The sequence below is a fragment of the Schistocerca cancellata genome, chromosome 1 (genome assembly GCF_023864275.1).
Source record: "Schistocerca cancellata isolate TAMUIC-IGC-003103 chromosome 1, iqSchCanc2.1, whole genome shotgun sequence".
Lineage (NCBI taxonomy): Eukaryota > Metazoa > Arthropoda > Insecta > Orthoptera > Acrididae > Schistocerca > Schistocerca cancellata.
This window is the reverse complement of record NC_064626.1, coordinates 152,353,286-152,375,723: the sequence shown is the minus strand read 5'-3', so window position 1 is coordinate 152,375,723 and position 22,438 is coordinate 152,353,286. Positions and strand designations below refer to the sequence as shown.

General features: G+C 37.3%; 1 protein-coding gene across 2 annotated transcripts in view; it reads right to left on the bottom strand.

Moving 5' to 3' along the window:
• LOC126167258 (lysosomal alpha-mannosidase-like) overlaps positions 1-22,438 on the bottom strand; it is a 162,794-nt gene that overhangs the window by 69,598 nt on the left and 70,758 nt on the right. Inside the window, exons 3-7 of one of the 2 annotated variants that reach the window (XM_049920463.1) lie at positions 21,240-21,321; positions 18,015-18,200; positions 17,274-17,479; positions 8,351-8,487; positions 1,368-1,501 (exon numbers count right to left, since the gene is read on the bottom strand). In XM_049920463.1, the coding sequence (XP_049776420.1) occupies positions 1,368-1,501; positions 8,351-8,487; positions 17,274-17,479; positions 18,015-18,200; positions 21,240-21,321 (745 nt within the window). The remainder of the gene's footprint in view (positions 1-1,367; positions 1,502-8,350; positions 8,488-17,273; positions 17,480-18,014; positions 18,201-21,239; positions 21,322-22,438) is intronic. The other variant, XM_049920464.1, reaches the window with a different exon arrangement.

Here is a 22,438-nt window from a genome sequence, read left to right as displayed (position 1 = left end):
TCCTCAATGTGGAAAATTATTCAAGCCAGAATGATCTTTGTTGAAACAGGAATATCTTTTTCTGGCACATTTTCCCCAAAAGCACACGCTCCACACACAGTTAAAATCTTTAAGCTGCCTCAACTGCATTCACCCCTCTATTGTACCAAAAATAAATATTGTGTTGCAGGTGTTACACCTTTTTCTGCCTGCGACCCAATTTTGCAATGCCTAACTGTAGTTCATGATTTTCAAGTGTGCAAAATCCAATGCTAAACTGCAAGATGATAACCAGAACTTCAATTCGAAAATGACAGTTAATACATGCACTGATAGCATCGCGCCATGTTCACCTGGGCAGTGCCCAATTTCAGGCGGCGGCAGCAGGTGGCGACTGGCCGGTGGCCGGTAGCTGCTGCAGTGCAAGGAAACGCTTGAGCATAAGCTGTTCTGATCACGTCGCAGCCATGAGATGTCCTGTGGAATTGCTTCTGGAAGCATTTGTTATTACTGGTGGGTTGAATGTGAAGTGAATTATCTTCAATGTTCAGTCAGACTCATAACTTTAGACAAGGGCCGAAATATGGTTTTAAAAGAAAGAGTTGATACAGTCGGACCAGAACACGTGACTATATGTTTACAAAGCATGCCTATGACTGCTAGACCACAGGCTCACACAATACAACAACATATCGGAAGTAGACAACACTTCCTCCTGACACTTCCACATCTTACAGTGTTGTCAAATTGTGCAGATTGCCAGACTTAGCATTGTCAGGGCTGGTCGGTTTTATTGGCCATCTTAAGTGAACAACCTGGACTCAGTCTCTGTGGCGGCTGGCCGATGGTCAATTTTTATGTCTAAGACTGTACATGTATGTACTGTTGGGTAAACAAAGGAATGTCACAGCAAGTTGCCTGATGAAGCAATTACTGAAACAATTCGAATTCCTGAGTCTTATATAGCTGCTGATTGAAAATATGGTATTTGCAGGTGTTCTGCAATGTCAATCATTTTGATTTGTACTGTACAAAAAACATATTTCCAACAATGGAAAATCCAAGATGGAATGTAACAATATTACGAAAAGAATAGTTGGTACTCACCATATAGCGGATAGCTCGATCGCAGACAGGCACAACAAAAAGACTGTCAGAAAATGAGCTTTCAGAAACAGTCTCTGGCTGCTGCAACTTTCTTTTATTTTATTGATTGGGGGTTTATCAAGGGACTGGACAACTATTTCAATTAACCAAGACATTTGATTTCTAGAGGTTCACATTAGCAAGTGTTAATTATAAAATTCAATTTAGTACAATTTGAAGACTTGTGTTTTGTTCCAAGCAGTAAATGAATAATGCTGGGCACTGTTAAAAATTAAAATTACCTTATCATTTTGTCCATATTTTTATACCACATATGAGCATCTTGGTATGTGAAATCTCCTCCCATAGTCAACACTATATTGTTAGAACTGTAGTACTGAGATTGCAGCTCTGCATACTTAATAAAAGCTGATACCTGCTCACAAGAAGATGGTTTATAATTACAGAACATATGTAAAATGTTTACTTTATGTATGGCATATCATATGCACTAAAACACTATATACTAAAAAATATATTATGTTTTTATCATTAGAAGAGACGTAACTGACAACAAATCTGCAAAATTTAGCAGCAGTGCATAGAAATCAAGGTGAACCCTTCTGAGATTCAGTCATATAAAATGGCAAACTAAATGATTTCTGAAAATATGAACTTTTTAAGTGTGTCCCTCCCACCCCTGGGAACATATTGATGGAAGAAAGAAGAAAAATAAGACATGTACACCAATATGAACAACTCTGAGAGCTATGCAAAGGTCACTCACTCATAGGGTCTCATTAAGTAAGACTGGCAAAAACTTGAAGACATAAGAATAACGACCAAGAATAAAGGACACTGTGGAAATGGTGAAGGCTCTACAATTGGAGTGGGAAGACATATCACACAATGAAAGGATGGAAGATGGACAAAGTCAGTACTAGGATGTAATCTCAGAGAAAGATTAAAATCACACGGCAAATCACTATTAGGATAAAGAAACAGTGGAAAATAAAGGCTTCAACTGGCAGGGGGTGACAGGAGATGAAGAGGCATGGAAACTGTTATTGAAATTGCATTTGTTAGAATAAGAATAAGGTGCTACATCTTGTAAAGGTTGAACTAGGTGAACAATAACTAAATATGTGGCAAAAATATGATCAAATACAAGAAACTGAAGGCGTAGAATAAATTTAATTCACTAAATGTAAGAAGCATGTGAATTGTATGCTCAATAACAAATCATTGTATCTTTTCAGTATATATGTCAAAAATGTGTGCAACAAAGAATTAAGTAGAACTAATAATATCTTCTACATTTGTTGGTAAAACTTCACAGGTTGACAACAATTCTGAAAACACAGACTACTGTACTTTCAGAATATGACCAGCATTATTTTTAGACAGTGTAAATGAAACTACACATTAAATTTCCTTCCTACTCATTAAATGACTATTTTGTTTTTCTTATTTATTTCCTTTCAGTATAGTACCTGTATTAAGATGATTTTATCTTCTGAGACAATTCTGAGTTCATCATGAAAACAAATTTTCCTTCCCTGTCTTTCATTCTCTCTCTCTTCTGTTCTCTCTCATATACTTGAGAAAAAATGTACAAAGACGAGATTACTCACTTTATTTTCATTTTTAGTACTTTTTATTCTATTTTTCTACCATTCCTACCTTCTTTTCCTCCAACTACAATGACCCCTTTGAGCAGTGTTCCAGCTGCTGCCCTTCCAGGGATGCAAATGAGACAAGGTATACATCAGAGCAAGCTCGGATCCACGTGGGGAGAGGTGGGACAAATTGGGGTATCTGCCCCGGGCAGCAATTTCAGGGGGCGCCAAATTCACATTCTTGAACAAAAAACCCTTGTTTCATAAAGCGCCTAGCATCCAGTGCACATTGGTCTATTGATTATTCATATGATTTCGAAACACATCCCAATTGGTTTTTGAATATTTTTGAACACATTCTAAGTTCATTATCTGAACGAACCATAAGCTGATTTTTGAATGCATGCATAGTGTTTGCTATGTCTCTGCCTGGGGATTCCCGTCACGTCTAGAAATAAAAAACTTTCCCACAGATAAAACAGAATGGAGCCACACGAGCTGAACCGAATAAATCCTAACGGGTGAATGCCAATCGCTGTTTGTTTATGTGGTTGATTGGGTGTGCAAATCATCAGGGTTGTTAAAATTATTAACAAAATCCATAGGTTCAGATTACAGTAAGAAAAAAAAGGACTAATAAGAATTACAGGTAGAAAGATTACATACAATCTTCTTGGTGTATCCAAGAAAATGAAATTTTGACACAAATTTTTTTGCTAGATTGCTACACTACCAGTTATACAGTCGCCGGTTAGCAGCCCCTTCAAGGTCTATTCTCAAAAATAGTGCAGAAAATGCATAGTACGAACACATAATAATGTCCAACAAGAGAATAAATGCTGGATAACTAACTAGAATTGGGGGGAAGAGGAGTTTGTGGCACAACTTGACTAGAAGAAGGGATTGGTTGGTAGGACATGTTCTGAGGCATCAAGGGATCACCAATTTAGTACTGGAGGGCAGCATGGAGGGTAAAAACGTAGAGGGAGACCAAGAGATGAATACACCAAGCAGATTCAGAAGGATGTAGGTTGCAGTAAGTACTGGGAGATGAAGAAGCTTGCACAGGATGGAGTAGCATGGAGAGCTGCATCAAACCAGTCTCAGGACTGAAGACCACAACAACAACAACTAAACTGGTGATTCTGGCAGGGTTAGTGAAGTCAACTGGAGGAGAAGTTTTGATGCTGGCAGAAATAGTTACAGAATTAGTGATGACAAGATTGTTTGTTAGAACGAGGAAGAAGAAGAAGAAGAAACAGGGACATCACAAATTATATGGAAGAATATGACAATTTCAAATTTATATAAAAATTTTGTACTGCTACTTTTCGATCTCATGCTTAAGAAACTGGAGCTTATGAATGAAATGTGAAACTATTTCCTAACATAAAACTTTTTGCTTGTAGCAGACGTAATAGGCATCCAATACTGGTACTTCATGGATTATATTCTGTCTTATTATTCATGTAAATGAAGTACATAAAAATAACCATTTAAGCCAAAACAGCCTAGCTCAATTGGCATGTGTTACATTGCTGCAATATTAGAAAGGGCTATTTCATTTTATCTAGCAGACAGTGACAAAATACACATAATCAAATCAAGAAACCACATTTGTCTTGGGTACTACCATATTTACTCGAATCTAAACTGCACTCGAATCTAAGCCGCACCTGAAAAATGAGACTCAAAATCAAGGAAAAGAAATTTTCCCGTATCTAAGCTGCACCTGAAATTTGAGACTCTAAATTCAAGGGGAGAGAAAAGTTATTGGCCACACCTCCAAATCGAAACGAAGTTGGTCCATTGTAATATGAGACACAATTTACGTTGAATGAATGACTATACAGCTATAGTAGTTTGGTTCGAGTCGTAAGCTTAGCAGTTAAGCTTTACCAGGTAGCCATTGCTATGCGTCAGGCGCTCCGCCCGTATTTATACGGGTACCCTTCCTTTTTCACGTGCTTCATCTGGTTTGAATTGATAGCTTATTTTTCTTTGATCTGATAAATGCCGTTCTCTTTGCTATAGATGTTTACGTCACTCTAAGCTGAAAATGCATTACTGTACCGCGTCATGCATTGTTTGTCACATTCTGATAATGAGCATTTACGACCTGTCGCCGCATGGCTTGCTTTTGTGCACACTACCGCTGCTTACAATTTAAAAAAAAAAAAAAAAAAAAAAAAAAAAAAAAAATAGACTGCGTATGATAGAAGATGTTCTGAACGAGAGTCTAGCGAAAATTTTTCTCCATTTGAAAATCTTTGCAGATGCCTCTTTAGTACATTACATTCTGCACAGAAATTAGAGTCATCTTAGATTTAAAAATCTAGTCAATTGCCGTGCTTCATTTCTGACTATCACTATTAGGCATAAGAATAATACGAATATAAACATGACATGATATGTATATTCTTCCGTGTATGCTGTTGTCTCACTCTAGTTTCATAGTTTATTAGGCAGACAGCATTCAAATGAGATAGCAGCACACACAAAAGAATACATGGCAAAATGTTTATATTCGTATTATTCTCATGGTGAAGAGAATACTGCATGTGATTCACAATTCATAAAACTTCCTATTACCAACCATCTCTTCTCACAGGTAGGAAAAAATTCAGAACGTAGAGTTGGCCATATTGACAAACATCCCAAACAGTTTTGCCAGTCGGATTTACTTTGTACATTGAAATGCTCCTACATTCAACGATGAACAATACGGAATTTGTATTTACTTCGTTGGATAATGTATGAAAATGCAGTGGTCAAAACTCGGGGCGCAGAAAAAAAAGCTCATCTTCCACCTTTTTTTTAAATTTATTTACTGACGCAGAGGTTTTGGCGCCAGTATTTATCTTTGTGCCTGCAAAGCATGCCTGTGTAGCACTACATATGTTCGACGGCAGAAGTTAGTTGTGGCAGCACCCACCAACATTTTTCAGAACTTCCCCTTACTTCGCACTCGATTCTAAGCTGCAGGCGGTTTTTTTTTATTACAAAAACCAGAAAAAAAGTGCGGCTTAGATTCGAGTAAATACGATATTTGCATTAACAGCTTTTTCAGTATTGGACAGCGAAATGTTTATTTTTCATGTAACAAAATATTTGACAAACTTTGATGAGGTAATAGATTCTTTCGCAGAAAGGAAAGCACACCATGTAAAGCTGTAGCAAGATGAGAGAGAAAAAAATGCTGAGAGCTAAAGACTGAAAAAATGTGTATGTCTTGCTTGACTTTTGTCTTCCTGGTTTTATGTTCCCTATATTTAATAATATGTCACACAAGGGAGAAAGTATTTAGCTAAAAGGCAACAAGAGTGCAAATTTCTTGAACAGTTCTTTTCCTCCCAGTCACAAACAATCCAACCCAGTATTAATTGGGAGTTTTTAAAGGGGTGTAGGATGTCAAACTGACAAACTGGGAGCACAAGAGGCACCACAAGACACTAATTTCCACTGTCCTGTATGCAGGTTTGGTGGCTTCCATTACAACATATAAATGTTGAAATTCCACAGAGTGAATTACAGTGATGTGCTATATAAGAATGCTGTATGAAAAGGGGTGGCACTGCACTGTGGCACACTTAAGACTGAATACCACAACTTACCTTTCCTCAAACACATATAACACTCTCCAGAAAGATCTGCACTATAAAATGAACATATTTTTGAAAAATCTATTTTTTTTTTTTTATTTTTGACATCCTATCTCAAATGCTGGAGGGGATTGGGAGGGCAACACTATCAAGTTTTTGCCCCGGTTCAGAAATATTGTAGATCCAGGGCTACATCAGCCACAAATTAATCTGCATAGCTTAACTAACAAATTCATTTGTTATATTCTATTTGTGATTATACACGTACTACAAATGAACAAAAAAATTAAGAGAGAATGCGTTACTTCCAAGGAAGCTGCAGTTTCTGTTATGCTAAATTAGTGCCTTTACCATCTGCCCCCATAGCTGTGTGGTCAGCATGTCTCCGTCCCATACAGTGGGCCTGGGTTCAATTCCCGGCCAGATTGGAGATTTCCTCTGCTTGGGGACTGGGTGGCGTGTCGTCGTCGTCATCATCATCATCATCGACCCACAAGTTGCCCATTGGGGCATCAACTGAATAGACTTGCAACTTGGCAGCCAAACTTCCCCAGGTGGGGACTCACAGCCATCAACACCATGTGATCATTTCATTTTCAATGTCTTTACCTACATATGGATTCATGGTGAGGCTGACCTGTTAATTTACCTCTGAGGGGTAGATGTACAAACAATTACGGGCACGGCCATGGGAACCAGGATGGCTACTTCCTACACCAACCTTTTGATGGAATCTTCGTTGATCCAGTATGGATCGTGGGATGACGGCTGGCATGAACTTCTTGATGCAATAATTTACCAACAGCCATACGTATTGTAGAAATTTATTTTATTTTATGAACTGGTTGGAGGGGAGCTTCTCTGGGATTCATTCGTCTCCAACCCCTGGTTTGGTCTGGATACAATGACGACATCTTTGCCATATGGACCAACACCTTTACCCCATTTCTTCAGTCTCAGCATTACATCTTAATAGCTATTCCTTTCTTCATTTCCATTTAGTTTTCTGTATGTTATTTTTTGATCTGTCTATTCCCCCCTCCCCCCAATTCTATCACATGCAATTATCTTTTACTCTTATTAACTTGTGGACAATGTTTTGTTAATGATTTCTGTCTTGCAAATTACTATATCTTCAACCTTTAAGCTCTCAGGTTTTCTAATCTCATCCACCTCAGTCCCCAACAATCAATCTTTCCCTCCCACCTTGCATATAACTCTCCCCTTACCCAGGATTCTGGGCGACTTTTCCAAACACTCCCCATTTCTTAAACCTCACCAGTCCATTTCCTTCACCCTCCCCCCCACCCCCACTCCCCCTCCTTTCTTTCGCTTCAACCCTTCCACCAGAAGAAGCCACTGAATCTGTAAGCTAGCAAATTTCACTACCTTTATGTGAGTGTTCTTCTGCCACCACTTTGTGAGTGGATTTATTATCCATCAAATGACATTATATTTTCAAGTATTTATTATTTTCATTCAGGTCATATTTACATGACAATACTGATATCTGGCAAAGAACACAAGTTGTATGAATAAAAGGTTGTTTGGAATTGTTACTTCTCATGCTATTAACATGAGTTTTATATAGCTCTTTCACAACTGACTTGTAAAACTTGTAGATCAGAGTAGCATATAAGCATTCTGTAGCAACAGTACAACCTTCTACACTTAATTGTAACTGAAACCAGAACAATGAAAAGCATAAGAAGTAGCAATTTTTTTAATATTCTGCATTACATTTCGACAGTTGGGGAATAGCAGAAAGCAAAGCATAACGAAGGAATTCACAGTTAAATCACTGACTAGTTTTTAAACAGCAGTGGAGGATGCAAAAATGGAATTTTATGAACTAATGGAGAGAGTGAAAAAAAATCAACAAATCGTAAAATAAAGATAGAAAACCTAATTCATGAGAACGTAAGTACAGCTTGAAGAGAATGGCGGGAAGGGGAGTGGGCGTATTCAATAGGAAAACATATGGAGTAGAATAAGATATGGAAATGGATGCACATGGTTCACCACTCATGAATGGAGATAAATGGCAACAAGTAATCACTTTACCCTTTCATCAACATTGTAGTCAGGACTGTCCTTGTCATCTATGATTGGTTCATCAGCACACAAAACATCAAAGCAGAATCCTGGAGGCGGACTATAAGTGTTGAACAAAACACTGGTAAACAGCTCGCTTGCCTTTCCTGTTGAAAAGAGTAGGACGACATTATTGTCATATTGCTGTATTAGTGATCTGAAGAAAGAAAATATTGCACTAAAATAATCAACTATGTGAGAAATTCTTTCCCAGTATTAATGTATCTCCTACATTTGTGGCAAAGAACTATTACATACTTTCTAGAAACAATTGTGATACTCTACAGTAACAAAAAAGCCTAGAATATTTATCATAATCTAAAAATTTTGTAATTATTATTAAGTCCACTATGTTTGCATGGATGTAACATAACTGTCTTAACTGAGGGGGAGGGGGGGGGGGGGCAATAGTTTTGCTGCAGATTGTGGAGTTTGCTGAATTTTTGAATATAGAATTTGTCTACAAACTCTGTTAAAGTAAACACCAACCTAGCATTCACAAACATATTAAATCACAGTCATTTTGGAATCAGAATTGCACTCGAATCTGCCCAGGAAGAGGTTCATTTGAATCATACTGTGACACATTGTGCAAACGAAATAGCTTCACTACTACGCCCACAACTGTGTTTCATTCATGTTGACACATAAGTGAAATACACAGATAGAATGGCTTCTGGTTCATAGAACTAAGAAAAATTAGATTAGATATTTTATGAACACTGCGACATTACTTTGAACTGGAATGAAAAACAGAATTTCAAAATGTTACAGCAGAATGCAGAGAAAAAAGCTCACTCAGAGTGCTGTATCACAAGACTCCAGTAAGCTTTTTTTATCTGTGTATATTCTTAATGAACTTCCAAAATCTTCCATTCTTTCTTTCTATCAGTTTACTTTCAATTTCCAATGAAATTAAGGTATTTTCAGAGAAGTGACGCCACTCCAATACCCTGTGTTGTTGGGCACGCCACTTGACAAACCTCTCTCTACTGAAATGTCAAAGAAATTTTTAATATTGATAAACAACTTGCTAGTTTAAATAAGACTTAAGAACGAAATTCGACAATACAAGTGCGGAAATATACACAGTTTACTTGGTGACTGAATGGAAATTTAACATTGGGTTTCTGTCTGGTATCATCTTCATAATTGTTCAAAATATTTTGAAGTAAGCTGTCAGGATGGCAATCCACAATGCAATGTTTTAAACATTATTATTCCGACGATGTCGTCGGTTTCTACTTAACCCTACCATCTTTTACCCATGAAAATACTGGAACCCCTGAAAAGCTGTGATATACTAATCAGTAATTTCTTAAATACTGTAACATGTGTAGGACTCAGTGTGTAAAATCTGACTCTATTTCTTGTAGAAATTACAAGGAAGTATCAAGTCAACCCTCCATTACTGTAATTAATGTGAAAGCTCTGTGGTCTTCAGTATCTGAGCTTTGATTTAGTGACATCCGTCGGCCGGGGTGGCCGAGAGGTTCTAGGCGCTACAGTTTGGAACTGCGCGACCGCTACGGTCACAGGTTCGAATCCTGACTTGGACATGGATGTGTGTGGTGTCTTTAGGCTAGTTAGGTTCATGTAGTTCTAAGTTCTAGGGGACTGATGACCTCAGAAGTTAAGTCCCATAGGGCTCAGAGCCACTTGAACCATTAATGACACCCGTTTAACAAAACATGTTGATAATGGGAATGTTTTACATTTTTAAATACATGTTTATACAAACAGAACATAAGTAGAATATCTAATAATGTGTGAAATACACTCCACAACAGTTTAAAAATCTATTTATTTATTTAGTTAGTTACTTTTTTTGGCAAAAAAAGAAGAAGAAACAAACTTTCATTTGTCTCATTTATTGTGCTGTAGCCTGCACGATATCAAAGTTCCCACTCTGTGCAATCGTATAGTATGTTGTAGTGCAAATTTTATATTAAAGTTCTTAACCACACTTTTTTTCTTTGAGGAAATGTTATTTTTATTTTATGTTGGAACAAAAGCTGCATTTGCATGTAGATGTAACAGCAGTGTTCACACAAATGCCAACAAGACTAGTTAAACTTTGTAGTCTGCCTTCTCTGCCCACAGAGACCACAAAAATGTTGGAAGAATAAGTGGGATAAGAGTTGATCCAGCACACCTCATTGCAAGAAATTGAAAAAATTACTTTCTTTTTTAATTAGAAAGACAGTGTCAAGAATATTCAGAACATATTTGCGTCCCAGCTAAAATTCTGGCAGCACAGGAAACAGAAACCAAAAAAAGAGACTGTCCCATTTTCTTTGCAAGGTGAGTTCCAGCTGACAGGTGTGCTTCTACTGTTCACTGAGAGCAGAAAAATAGGCGACAATGAAATTAAATTATTCTGCATTGTTGTTCTTACATAGCACAGTTAGGTTGAGTAATCCAAGTTGGTCATTTCACCAATCCATGTTTATAGGAATAATGTTCTTTGCTCGTGTGCTGTGTTTACAGTAAAAGGCTTTGTGCTCATATGCAGTGTAGTACAATTGGAACTGGATACAGTCTTACAGTCTTTGTTTCTTTCTTTCTTTCTTTCTTTCTTTCTTTCTTTCTTTTTACATTTTTTTTTCTTTTGTTTTGACTGCTGGTTGAAAATTTTGTAAGTGCTTTAATATGAATAACAGTGAAAAAAGCAAACGTGCAAAATTAAGTGAGGTGGCATTTTGGAAATTATTGAAGGAAAGCCGAGAATGAGAAGCCAATGTTCTAAAAAGTCTTGGCAGATTAGATAAATTTTTCGCAAAAAATGTTGCTGGTTCGACTTTGAGATCAAGTAGTTGTTGTTGTGATCTTCAGTCCTGAGACTGGTTTGATGCAGCTCTCCATGCTAGTCTGTCCTGTGCAAGCCTCTTTATCTCCCAGTACGTACTGCAGCCTACATCCTTCTGAATCTGCTTAGTGTATTCATCTCTTGGTCTCCCTCTAAGATTTTTACCCTCCACTCTGCCCTCCAATACTAAATTGGTGACACCTTGATGCCTCAGAACATGTCCTACCAACCGATCCCTTCTTCTAGTCAAGTTGTGCCACAAACTCCTCTTCTCCCCAATTCTATTCAATACCTCCTCATTAGTTATGTGATCTATCCATCTAATCTTCAGCATTCTTCTGTAGCACCACATTTCGAAAGCTCTTCTGATCAAGTAGTATGGATGATATTTCTGGCACTGCAGCTGTTGTAAAAGAAGTAAATACAGACAGAACAAAAAGTTAAAAATGAAGAAAAGCAAACTGTTCCCGATTTTGAGTTCTACGAAAAACTAAGTGTCGAGTCAGACATTACAGAAAGAAATACCCTCATTAGTGATGATCCTGCAGAATGGTGTGTCAATGAATCAACAATCAACATTGTCTTACAATGTGGCATTAATCAAAATTGTAATGGTGATTTTTCTAATTCAAGAAGATCAATAGGCAATAAAACCAGATATTTGAATAAAAAATGTATTTTACCATAAACTTTTAAATGGCGAATCAACTCTGTGTGATTTTCTAGTATACTCCTGTAGCACCAGTGCTGTTTTTTTGTGCACCATGTAAATTTTTCGAAGGTAAGGCCACGATTGCTACTAATGGTATTGCAGATAGAAAAAAATATTTCTAATATTTTATCTCATCATGAGAATTCACTTGAACACAAAAATTCTGAGTTATCACTCTTAAGAAGGAAAAAAAGTCACTTGGAACATAACCATTTCAAGTCATATGTTGAGACAGAAAAAATGTACTGGCGCAGTGTGTTGAAAAGGGTGTTTGCAGTAGTGAAGAAGCTAACAAGTCGTGGACTTCCGCTAAGTGGACACGTTGAAAGATTCTATTCATTACATAATGGCCAATTTATAATGTCTCTTGAAATTATAGCTGAGTTTGATCCTTTTCTCACAGAGCACATTGAGTGATATGGAAATCCAGGGCAGGGACATACAAGTTATCTTTGTTCAACAATCTGTAATGCAATAATAGAGCTTCTTTCTGAACGAATAAAAAGAATTATCAAAAGTGAAATAAAATTGCCAAATATTTCTATATAATAGTAGATTCTACTGCGGACATTTCACATATTAATCAATTATCTTTCATATTAAGGTATGAGAACGAGAATGGTGAACCTCTTGAATTTTTCCTTCTGTTTTTACGAAAACTGGGACAAAAGTCCAAAAGCTTAGCTGAGGCCATACTGAAGTCCTGTCTACAAATTCCATTGATATTACTGACAGTAGTGGCCAGTCATATGACAATGCAAGCAATATGTTAGGACCCTACACTGGTTTGCAGGCACGCATTAAAGAATGAAATCCGAAAGTGCATTAGGTGCCTATGCAGCACATTCTTTGAATTTAGTCAGCACTAGTGCTGCAAGCTGTTGCCGGGAAGCATCTTCATTTTTCAATGTAGTGCAAAACCTTCATAATTTTTTCTCTGCTTCTACATAGCGCTGGGATAAACTTCTTTCTTTCATGAAACCAGGAAGCAAAACGGTAAAAAGTTTATCAAAAACATGTTGGTCAGCAAGAGAGGAAGCGTGTATAAGTCTATATGGAAACTGGGAGGGCATTATCAATGCCCTGACACATATTGCCAAGAATACATTTGAAAAACCACTTGTGCAAAATGAGGCTTCAGCTTTACTGAATGAGCTCAGCAGACTAGAAACAGTATTCATGATGACAGTTTGGAAGGATATACTACAGAGGTTTAATAGTGTAAATCTGAAATTGCAAAGTGTAAGTATCGATAATAAAATAGTGCATGAACTATATGAATCACTTGTATGATTTATTCCATCTATTCATGGCATGTTCGACTATTATGAAAATTAATCCATGGATATTCTGACTGATGTAGATTATGAATGCACCTATAAAAGATCACAAAAACGAAAACTTCATGATGATAAAGAAGCGTACTCTGAAGAATTTCTTCTGACTGGAAGGGAAAAATTTAGAGTCGAAACATTTCTCCCAGTATTCAACAACTTGTACGCCTAATTAGTGAGGAGGAAGGAAAGCTACAGAACACTGCTGCACTGCTTCACAGTTTTCAGTAACATTAAGAACAGTTCACCTGATGATATTGCTGAACGTGCAGCAATACTTCAAGCGTCATATGTCACAGATTTAGAGCCTTCCTTCCCTAGTGAATGTGTAAATTTCACAGAACTTTTGAAATCTTCTGAGATGAGTGATACAGTCGTGTTTCTGAGCATTGACATTGCTATTAGAATATTTCTACATATGGCACTTACAAATTGTTTAGCAGAATGCTCGTTTTCAGCTCTTAACCCTTTTGCTACAGTGAACTTCTGCAGAAGTTGGGAGTGAATGTGCCGCCCAGCCGGTGGACTGCTGTAGCAGTTCTGCCTCATTGTATTTCTACACTTCACAAAGCTCAACTTGTGTGGAAGTCTGACCTATGCACCATCTTGCGGCTTTGTTCAAAGTCTGTAGTTAACAACACAGTCACTGAAGTGACGTGTTGTTAACCTCAATTAGTTTCTACTAGAAGTGATATGGCAGATAAGTGATAGACTGTGGAAGAAGCTCTTTCTCTCATAATGGGTAGTGACTGTGAAGATGAAAGTGACTCATCGTCCAAGTCTGATGATGAACATGGAACACCTTTTGAAGCTGCTTCTATATCAGATACAAGCGCTACTCCAGGTGTTCCATTGATATCCCCAGACTTTGATTCGTGCACAGACACGATACACAACATCAAAAACATGTGTGATTTGTATAAATATTTTTGCAAATAAATACATAGTATAAAAAGTCCAATAATTGCAGTAACACTACGAGTGTGAAAGCAGGACAGAGTAGCGCCACGGGGAGTGTGAAAAATGTGTTGAACAGTGGGTGGGACTGGCACACATCCACAGCACACGACACAACAATCACAGTGCCGGCATGAAGACTGAAATCTTACCTACGTTCTACGTTGTCTGAGGAGAGATTGAACGCCTTGTCCAATCTTCACATCGAAGCTAACATCCTGATAACCGTCTGAACTGTGAACATATGATCAATGAGTTTCCTGCCGTCAAAGCCAGATGCCAACTTTGCTGACTGGTGAGTTCGTTTGTTTATTCATATTAGTTTTAAAAATTTAAGATTATAATGTGATTTTTATTATAACTTAGAGCACATTCATCATATTTACAAACTACGTATTACCTGTTTATTTTACAATTGCCAATGGCAGAATGTGGAACTAAACCTCATTTACGTGCAGACATGACCGAAGGTGCCCGACAATACTAAACAATACCCGAATGACACAGGCCGCTTAGCGCTGTACAGTCAAGTCGTACTGATATTGTAGTATATCACAACTGATGTGTATTGTTGGCGTCTGCTGAAATGTACAGTTATCGCAGAAATATACGTTATCGGAGAGTACGCTCACATGAAAAAGTGTTAATAAATAATGTAGTTCAGATCTGTCAATAAATATGTAAAAACTTTGCCATACCGCTAGAAAGAGCTATGGTGAGAGCAGTTGCTGCAGTACAAAACTGTTCAGCCCTCACATGGATTAAAGGTATTGTGTACACTTATTATCCAGCATCTAGCTACATAGAACCTAATGCTTTACACGTTAACTATTCGATTATAAAACAAATTTGATTTTTCCGCATTAGTCTGTAAAATTATGGAATAGTAAATTCAGTTCTGCGTGTGTTCGCAGTTCGTGCACCGAAATCTCTATTTCCTTTTCATTTCATACTTTTCCTATGGATTCAAGTATTAATACCAAACATGTTTTTTATCTGCTAAACATTCAAGTTACTAGATCTACAACAACAGTTTAATTTTAATTTTGAATGCACCTCTGTAAAAGTAACTATTAATGTCTATGTATGGCATGTTCTCTTCAATTTTTAGATCGTAACACAACTTTTTTATTTTCATTTTTCAACAGCTTCGTATAAAAGAACATATTAAAAGTGAATGTATAACAAAAATCCGTTGTCTCCTACACACTCTGCTAAATTTTTAGGCCATAAAAAAAGTTATTTTCCTTGTGTTCATTTCTGTTGTCTTTTGACAAAAGAATTTGTTCACAAAAAGCAGTTTTAAGTTCATTTTATCCACTGCTGTAATCAAGTACAGTTCAGGAACCATATTACATTTTGATTGAGCGCAACTAGACCACTGACGTGTCCTTCAGAACAACGAATAGCAGAGTACGGAAACAGCTCACAGCGCTCCCTTACAAAACGTCAACTGTGAAGTGACTGGGTAATAGTTATTATTTAAAACATGTTTTTTAAGTTCACCAATGGCCCTGACATCACAACCAATGTGAGCAGCACTATTGCCATACAATAAACCACGGTCCTGACAGGATGTGGTCTTATTCTGTTGAATTCTGACACATGCTGGCAGACATCACTCCTTACAAGGAGCGAAGCATGATCTCACAAACCAGCAACATTTAAATGTGACTGCTGAATGAAAACTCATTGAATAATCTTCCCTTGGATACAGAATGTAGACAGCATTCCTCTTACCTCCTCTGTGCAACTGGCTGAAATGCTGCTCATTTGCGTATCCAAGCATACAGTATTTTACACTGAGATAACAAAAGTCATGGGACATGATGCGCACATATACAGATAGTGGTAGTATCACAGACACAAAGTATAAAATGGCAGTGCATTGGCAGAACTGTCATCTAAACTCATATAATTCATGTAAAAAGATTCCGATGTGATTATTGTTGCACAATGGGAATCAACAAACTTCAAATGCGGAATGGTTGCTGGAGCTAGATGCATAGGACATTCCATTTCGAAAATAATTGGAAAACTCAATATTCCAAGACCCACAGTGTCAAGAGTGTGCTGAGGATACCATGTTTCAGGCATTATCTCTCACCACGGACAACGCAGTGGTTGACGGCCTTCATTTAATAACTGAGAGCAATGACATTTGTGTAGAGTTGTCAGTGCAAACAGACAAGCAACACTGCATGAAATAATCAACATAGGATGTACACTGAAAGTATCCATTAGGACAGGGAGGCAAAATATGGCATTAATGGGCTATGGCAACAGATGACTGCCAAGAGTGCCTTTGCTAACAGCACAATGCTTGCAGCACCCCTCCTAGGCTCATGACTATCGTTTGGAGCCTCTATGACTGGAAAACAGTGGCTGGGTCAGGTCAATCCTGATCCAAGTAGGTAAGAGCAGATGGTAAGGTCCAAGTGTGGTGCAGACTCAATGAAGCCATAGACCCAAATTGTCAAAAAGGCTCTGTGCAAGCTGGTGGTGGCTCCATTATGGTGTGGGCTGTGTTTGCATGGAGTGGACTGGGTGCTCTGGTGCAACTGAAATGACTAGACTGACTAGAAATGGTTATGCGTGGCTACTTGGAGACCATTTTCAGTCATTAATGGGTATCATGTTGCCAAGGCAAAAGATGGCCTGACACAATATTAGGAGATATCCGACGACTAGTCACCTCAGTGTACATGCCACTTGATGCTTGTTGCATCACACATTCATGTTGCTCTAAATTTTAATGGCAAGCAGAGCAGATTCTTAATTTCTTTACCACAGCATGGAGCATCTTTGATTGGGCTGTATATATCCAGTATTGGAATCACGTCTTTTATGTATTCTATGATTCCAGGAAAGTGGAGTTAAATCATATTTGTTGTAATATGAGATCAACCCTACTTGTCTGTTTGTCTGAACTATTTCACATAATTTGCTTAAAAGGAAAGGAGGAGGAATCAATGGACATTGCTCTCTCTTTTTGAGCGCAATTTATGACAAACTTCAATTCATCTGTGTAGATGCAAACTTAATTTCTCTTCCAACATTTGACTTTTCTTTCCCACTCACCTAAATTAGCACTAGCTTGCCAGATCATTTCTGCTGTCTTTGACTTAAGTCTTGCCGATTTATCTTGGTAATCTAATCGACCAAACAGCAAACCATCATATCCCATCTGTGCGAACATAGAAGCCATTTCACGTGAGTGACCAAATGGATCTATCTGCCATCCAGCTCGAGGTCTTCCACATTCCCCGAAAGTGTCATTGAGCTTCCTGTAACAATGTGGCAAACAGTGCTCAGTTTGTAATGCCAAAAAATTCATGCCAAACATGAGGATACGAAATTACAAATAAAATTTATGTTGGAAATGCACAAATGTTATTTTATGGTTGTAATATTTGTAGCAGAATTAGATTCTTAAACAATAAGGAGCAGTCAAATAAAACCAAACAACTACCACAAAAGAAACGTGGAATGGTGCCTTTCAAAAGTATTCATCACACATGTTAACACATTTATGCCACCGGGAGATGATATGATCAATTACTGTTTTGTAGAATGTGGTAAGCCACTGAAGGATCCACGACTGCACCCACTCTTTCACTTCCTTCTCGGACTGGAACTGATGTCTGTGTACATCTTTCTTTAGGTCACCAAAATGTGAAAATTGCATAGTGTTTGGTTTTCATTTGATCATTTGACTGCCCCTCATATAATAGGATCCTACTGCTTATTTTTTTCCACTAGTGTTTACTGTGTAAGTTATGTAACACATATAAACATGTGAATACAGCATGTGGCATTTACCTCAATCCCCATGTAAACTGATCAATCGTGGACTGGTAATGTGTCCCAGCCTCATCATTCATGCTCCATGCACCTCCTGTAAACTCCAGTCTACCGGAACTAACAAGCCTTTTTACCTGGTGGCGAACAGAGTCATGTTGTTCTTTCCACCATTTCCAGAAAAAGGCTGTTTCAACATAAATAAACCTGCAAATATAAGGTAAGATGTATATTTTGATGGTTATTTTCTGTAATACACATATACATAGAAAATGAAAGCATTTAACAACAAAAAGCAGAATAATAGCATAAAATGTTCAAACCGAGAAAATGATGACAGAAGATCATATCTCCCTTTTGCAGTTAAAATTAGAAGTTGGTTAGTACAAAGTATTATTCCAAGTGAAAACAGAATCAAATCTAGCAAAATGCAATGATGCATGACAAATGGAATGAAATAATATGCCAGCCATTATATAATATTATTTCACATGGAAACAGAACAAAACCTAATTAAACAATGATGGCAGAAAAATGAAATGAACAGATATCTGCATATTTCTCTACAACATATTCCTTACCCATCATCAGACCCGCCCGGATAGTCATGCATGTTAAATTCCACCTCAGTTACCCAGTTTGCAAACATTTAGGAAACTTTCATCAACTTGAGATCAAACACAACCCTGATGAGGCAAGAAATCTGTGACACATTTGTTCAAGATTGTTGCCATGAAAAATGACATTCTTAAATAACCTTCCAGTTGATAACAGCTATACTTTTTCACAAATTGCAAATACGAGATTTATATATACATCATCAACAATGTTGTTATTTTTGCAGAGAACATAACAGTTACAAAAAGGCAAAATGTTTATTCATGGTAATGTATGTTACATTTATCACAATTTAGAAAAATGGTAACTGCAATTGAAAACAAAGTTTCACTTTCAGAGGAACAAAAAAATATACAAGTAGCACATCGCAACAGAGCTAATAAAATGAGTGCAAATTCAGTTTTAAGTGTGATAAATGTTAATTTATCAGTTTATTTATTTATCCACCAGTAGACAATCTGAACTGTGCAGATGGTTTCAGCACACTCTTGCCTCTGTAAAACCTTTTTTTTATGTGTGTGTTCTCCTGCCGCCACTTGCTGAATACATTTTTTTTATCTATCCAGTTAAATTATATACACATTATTTGCTTTACTATGTTTCATAGTTGTACATCACAATTCTGTAGAATTGTATTGTAAAATGCCTCTTAATAACAGCAGTTATGAGTAGCATAATTGTCAACATAATTTACATATCCTTTCAGGCAATCCTTGATAGGATAAAAACATTTTGGTAACAGATAATTTTAAAAAGAATTCCTAGAGGCACAATTTCACTTTTATCTTTGATCTTGTGTATAATTTAATTCATTACACAGCACACTATTTTGGGTTTTGTACTGTTTTTCCTACTGAGACATAAATGGTATCTGCATCTGGTTCCACATTCATGTAGAGGACCTGTTCGAAGGGTGCTGGTCAGTGTCTCTTCATCTGGATCATTGTTTACGTAATTTATTCACGAGAACAGCCAAAACCCTCTTATATTTAAACAACTTAGTGCTGAGGCTTCTCTATTTACTTTTAATTATAAATCACACCAACCATTTTTTTAGCTTAAAGGTTGTTTGTATATTCTGCTCATTTGTTCCCCAGATTGTTATAACGTAACTATTCATAAAAATAAACATAAGCAAAAAGTGTTGTTTTAGTGCATGAGCTACTATGCCCTCAATTTATTATTCTAAACACATAGGCAATAATATGCTTAGTCTATCTTCCTTGTGAATTTATGAGGGGTGTGAGAAAAGTAATGAGACTGATATTTTATCCACCAAAGTTTTAATTTTTTGCAAACAACAATATTGTCCCCTTCAAAGAAGTTTCTTTCACCAGCTATATACCTGAGGAGCTGTCGTTCTCAGTCCTGGTAGCAGCAATGAAAGGCTTCAATCTGGTAGGACCTTTAACATGTCAGTCACATTCTTCTGAATGTTCTCCTGAGGCTCAAAATGATGTTCCTTTTAAGTCATTTTTCAAATTCAAGAAAAGAAAAAAGTCCCAAGGGCTCAGATCAGTTGAATGGGGGCAGTGAAACAACAGGAATGGCTTTTGAGTCAAAAGTTCTGTAATGGAAGTGGCCATATGGCATGCACTGTCATGATGCCACATCCACTTGTCTACAATGTCCGATCCCACTCGATTACCCTTTTCCTGAATCTCTCAAGGGCATCTTTGTAAATCACTTGGTTAAATGTTACTCCTAGAGGAACAAATTCTTTATGCATGATACCCCTACTGTCAAAAAAGGGAATCAGCATCGTTTTTATCTTCAATTTGCTCATTCGAGCTTTTTTCAGTCACAAAGATATCTCACTATAACACTCCTTACTATGCGGGTTTGTCTCATAATTGTACTAAAAAATCCATGATTCATCACCTGTGATTAGGTGACAAACATTCGTGGTCATTGGCAATCCTCTCATGATGATCAATGCACATTTCTTCAATTGTCCTTCTGATCAGTTGTGATATGTTTTGGCATCATTTTGGCACAAACCTTTTGCATGTGCAAAATTTCAGTCAAAATTTGATGTACTGTGCCTGTGTTGGGGCTTAACAAGTCACCCTACATCCTTATTGTTACATGTCAGTCTGATCTCACAAGAGCATGCACACATTTGATGCTTTCATCAGTTTTTGAAGTGAAGGTCTTCCTCAATGAGGTTCATCTTCAACATGTTCTTGGCCTTGCAAGAAAAACACTTGTGCTCTTGTTATGGAATGTTCCCCATAGGGCTGCTTCAACTTTTGAAAAGTCACTCTCACAGATTACCCAAGTTGAACATAATGCTACTCTAAACTCTGCTGTTCCGTTTTCGTAACACACAACAAAAACTAAACTTCACTGATGGAGCTTTCAAAAACCACGCGATGGCTTTACGGAGCTGAAAAACTCTGGAAGGGATGAACACACCGGTCTATACAAGTACAACAATACAGCATTGCCATATCATTCATACTGTTATTAGGTCTCATTACTCTTCACATTGCATACATGCAAACCTAGAAATTCTGTTCTCGATATGAGCTCATCTCTCACATTTTAAAACCTTGTTTGCCAAATTTTGTGATGTCTATACAACAAAATTAAATTTATGTGCACACAGAAATAATAATTACTTACTTTTTTGATGGATCACGGGCCAAAGCCTGAATCACCGAGTCTAATATATACTGAACACCAGCCTTCTGTGTCATAGAACGGCCTATGGAAGAAAACAGTCTATGTAAGACAAGAACTGCAAGGCCAATAACAAGGATGATAATTTTATACAACATACAATAAACAAACATTTTAAGGAGCCATCTTTCACACTTTTACATTCAACTACAAGCTGTTTAAGAGAAAACAGGTTGCAGATCAAATGTGCTCTTGCAGATTAAACAAAAAATAAAATTATTTTCAAAAATGATACACATTTTCGAAAGGGAGGTAAGAAGGAAATGACAAGTATTTTGGACAGGTCAGGAAAACTGCTGGTGAATCCTGTGGATGCCTTGGGCAGATGGAGGGAATATTTTGAAGAGTTGCTCAATGTAGGTGAAAATGCGATCAGTAATGTTTCAGATTTCAAGGTAGAATGGGATAGGAATGATGATGGAAATAGGATCACATTTGAGGAAGTGGAAAAAATGATCAATAGATTGCAGTGCAATAAAGCGGCTGGGGTGGATGAAATTAAGTCGGAACTCATCAAATACAGTGGAATGTCGGGTCTTAAATGGCTACACAGGATAACTGAAATGGCCTGGGAGTCGGGACAGGTTCCATCAGACTGGACAAAAGCAGTAATCACACCAATCTTTAAACATGGAAACAGAAAAGATTGTAACAACTACAGAGGTATCTCTTTAATCAGCGTTGTGGGTAAAATCTTCGCAGGTATTGTTGAAAGGAAAGTGTGAGTATTAGTTGAGGACCAATTGGATGAAAATCAGTGTGGGTTTAGGCCTCTTAGAGGTTGTCAGGACCAGATCTTTAGTTTACAGCAAATAATGGAGAAGTGTTATGAGTGGAACAGGGAATTGTATCTATGCTTTATAGATCTAGAAAAGGCATATGACCGGTTTCCTAGGAGGAAGTTATTGTCTGTTCTACAAGATTATGGAATAGGAGGTAAACTTTTGCAAGCAATTAAAGGTCTTTACATGGATAGTCAGGCAGCAGTTAGAGTTGACGGTAAATTGAGTTCATGGTTCAGAGTAGTTTCAGGGGTAAGACAAGGCTGCAACCTGTCTCCACTGTTGTTCATATTATATATGAATCATATGTTGAAAACAATAGACTGGCTGGGTGAGATTCAGATTTGTGAACACAAAATA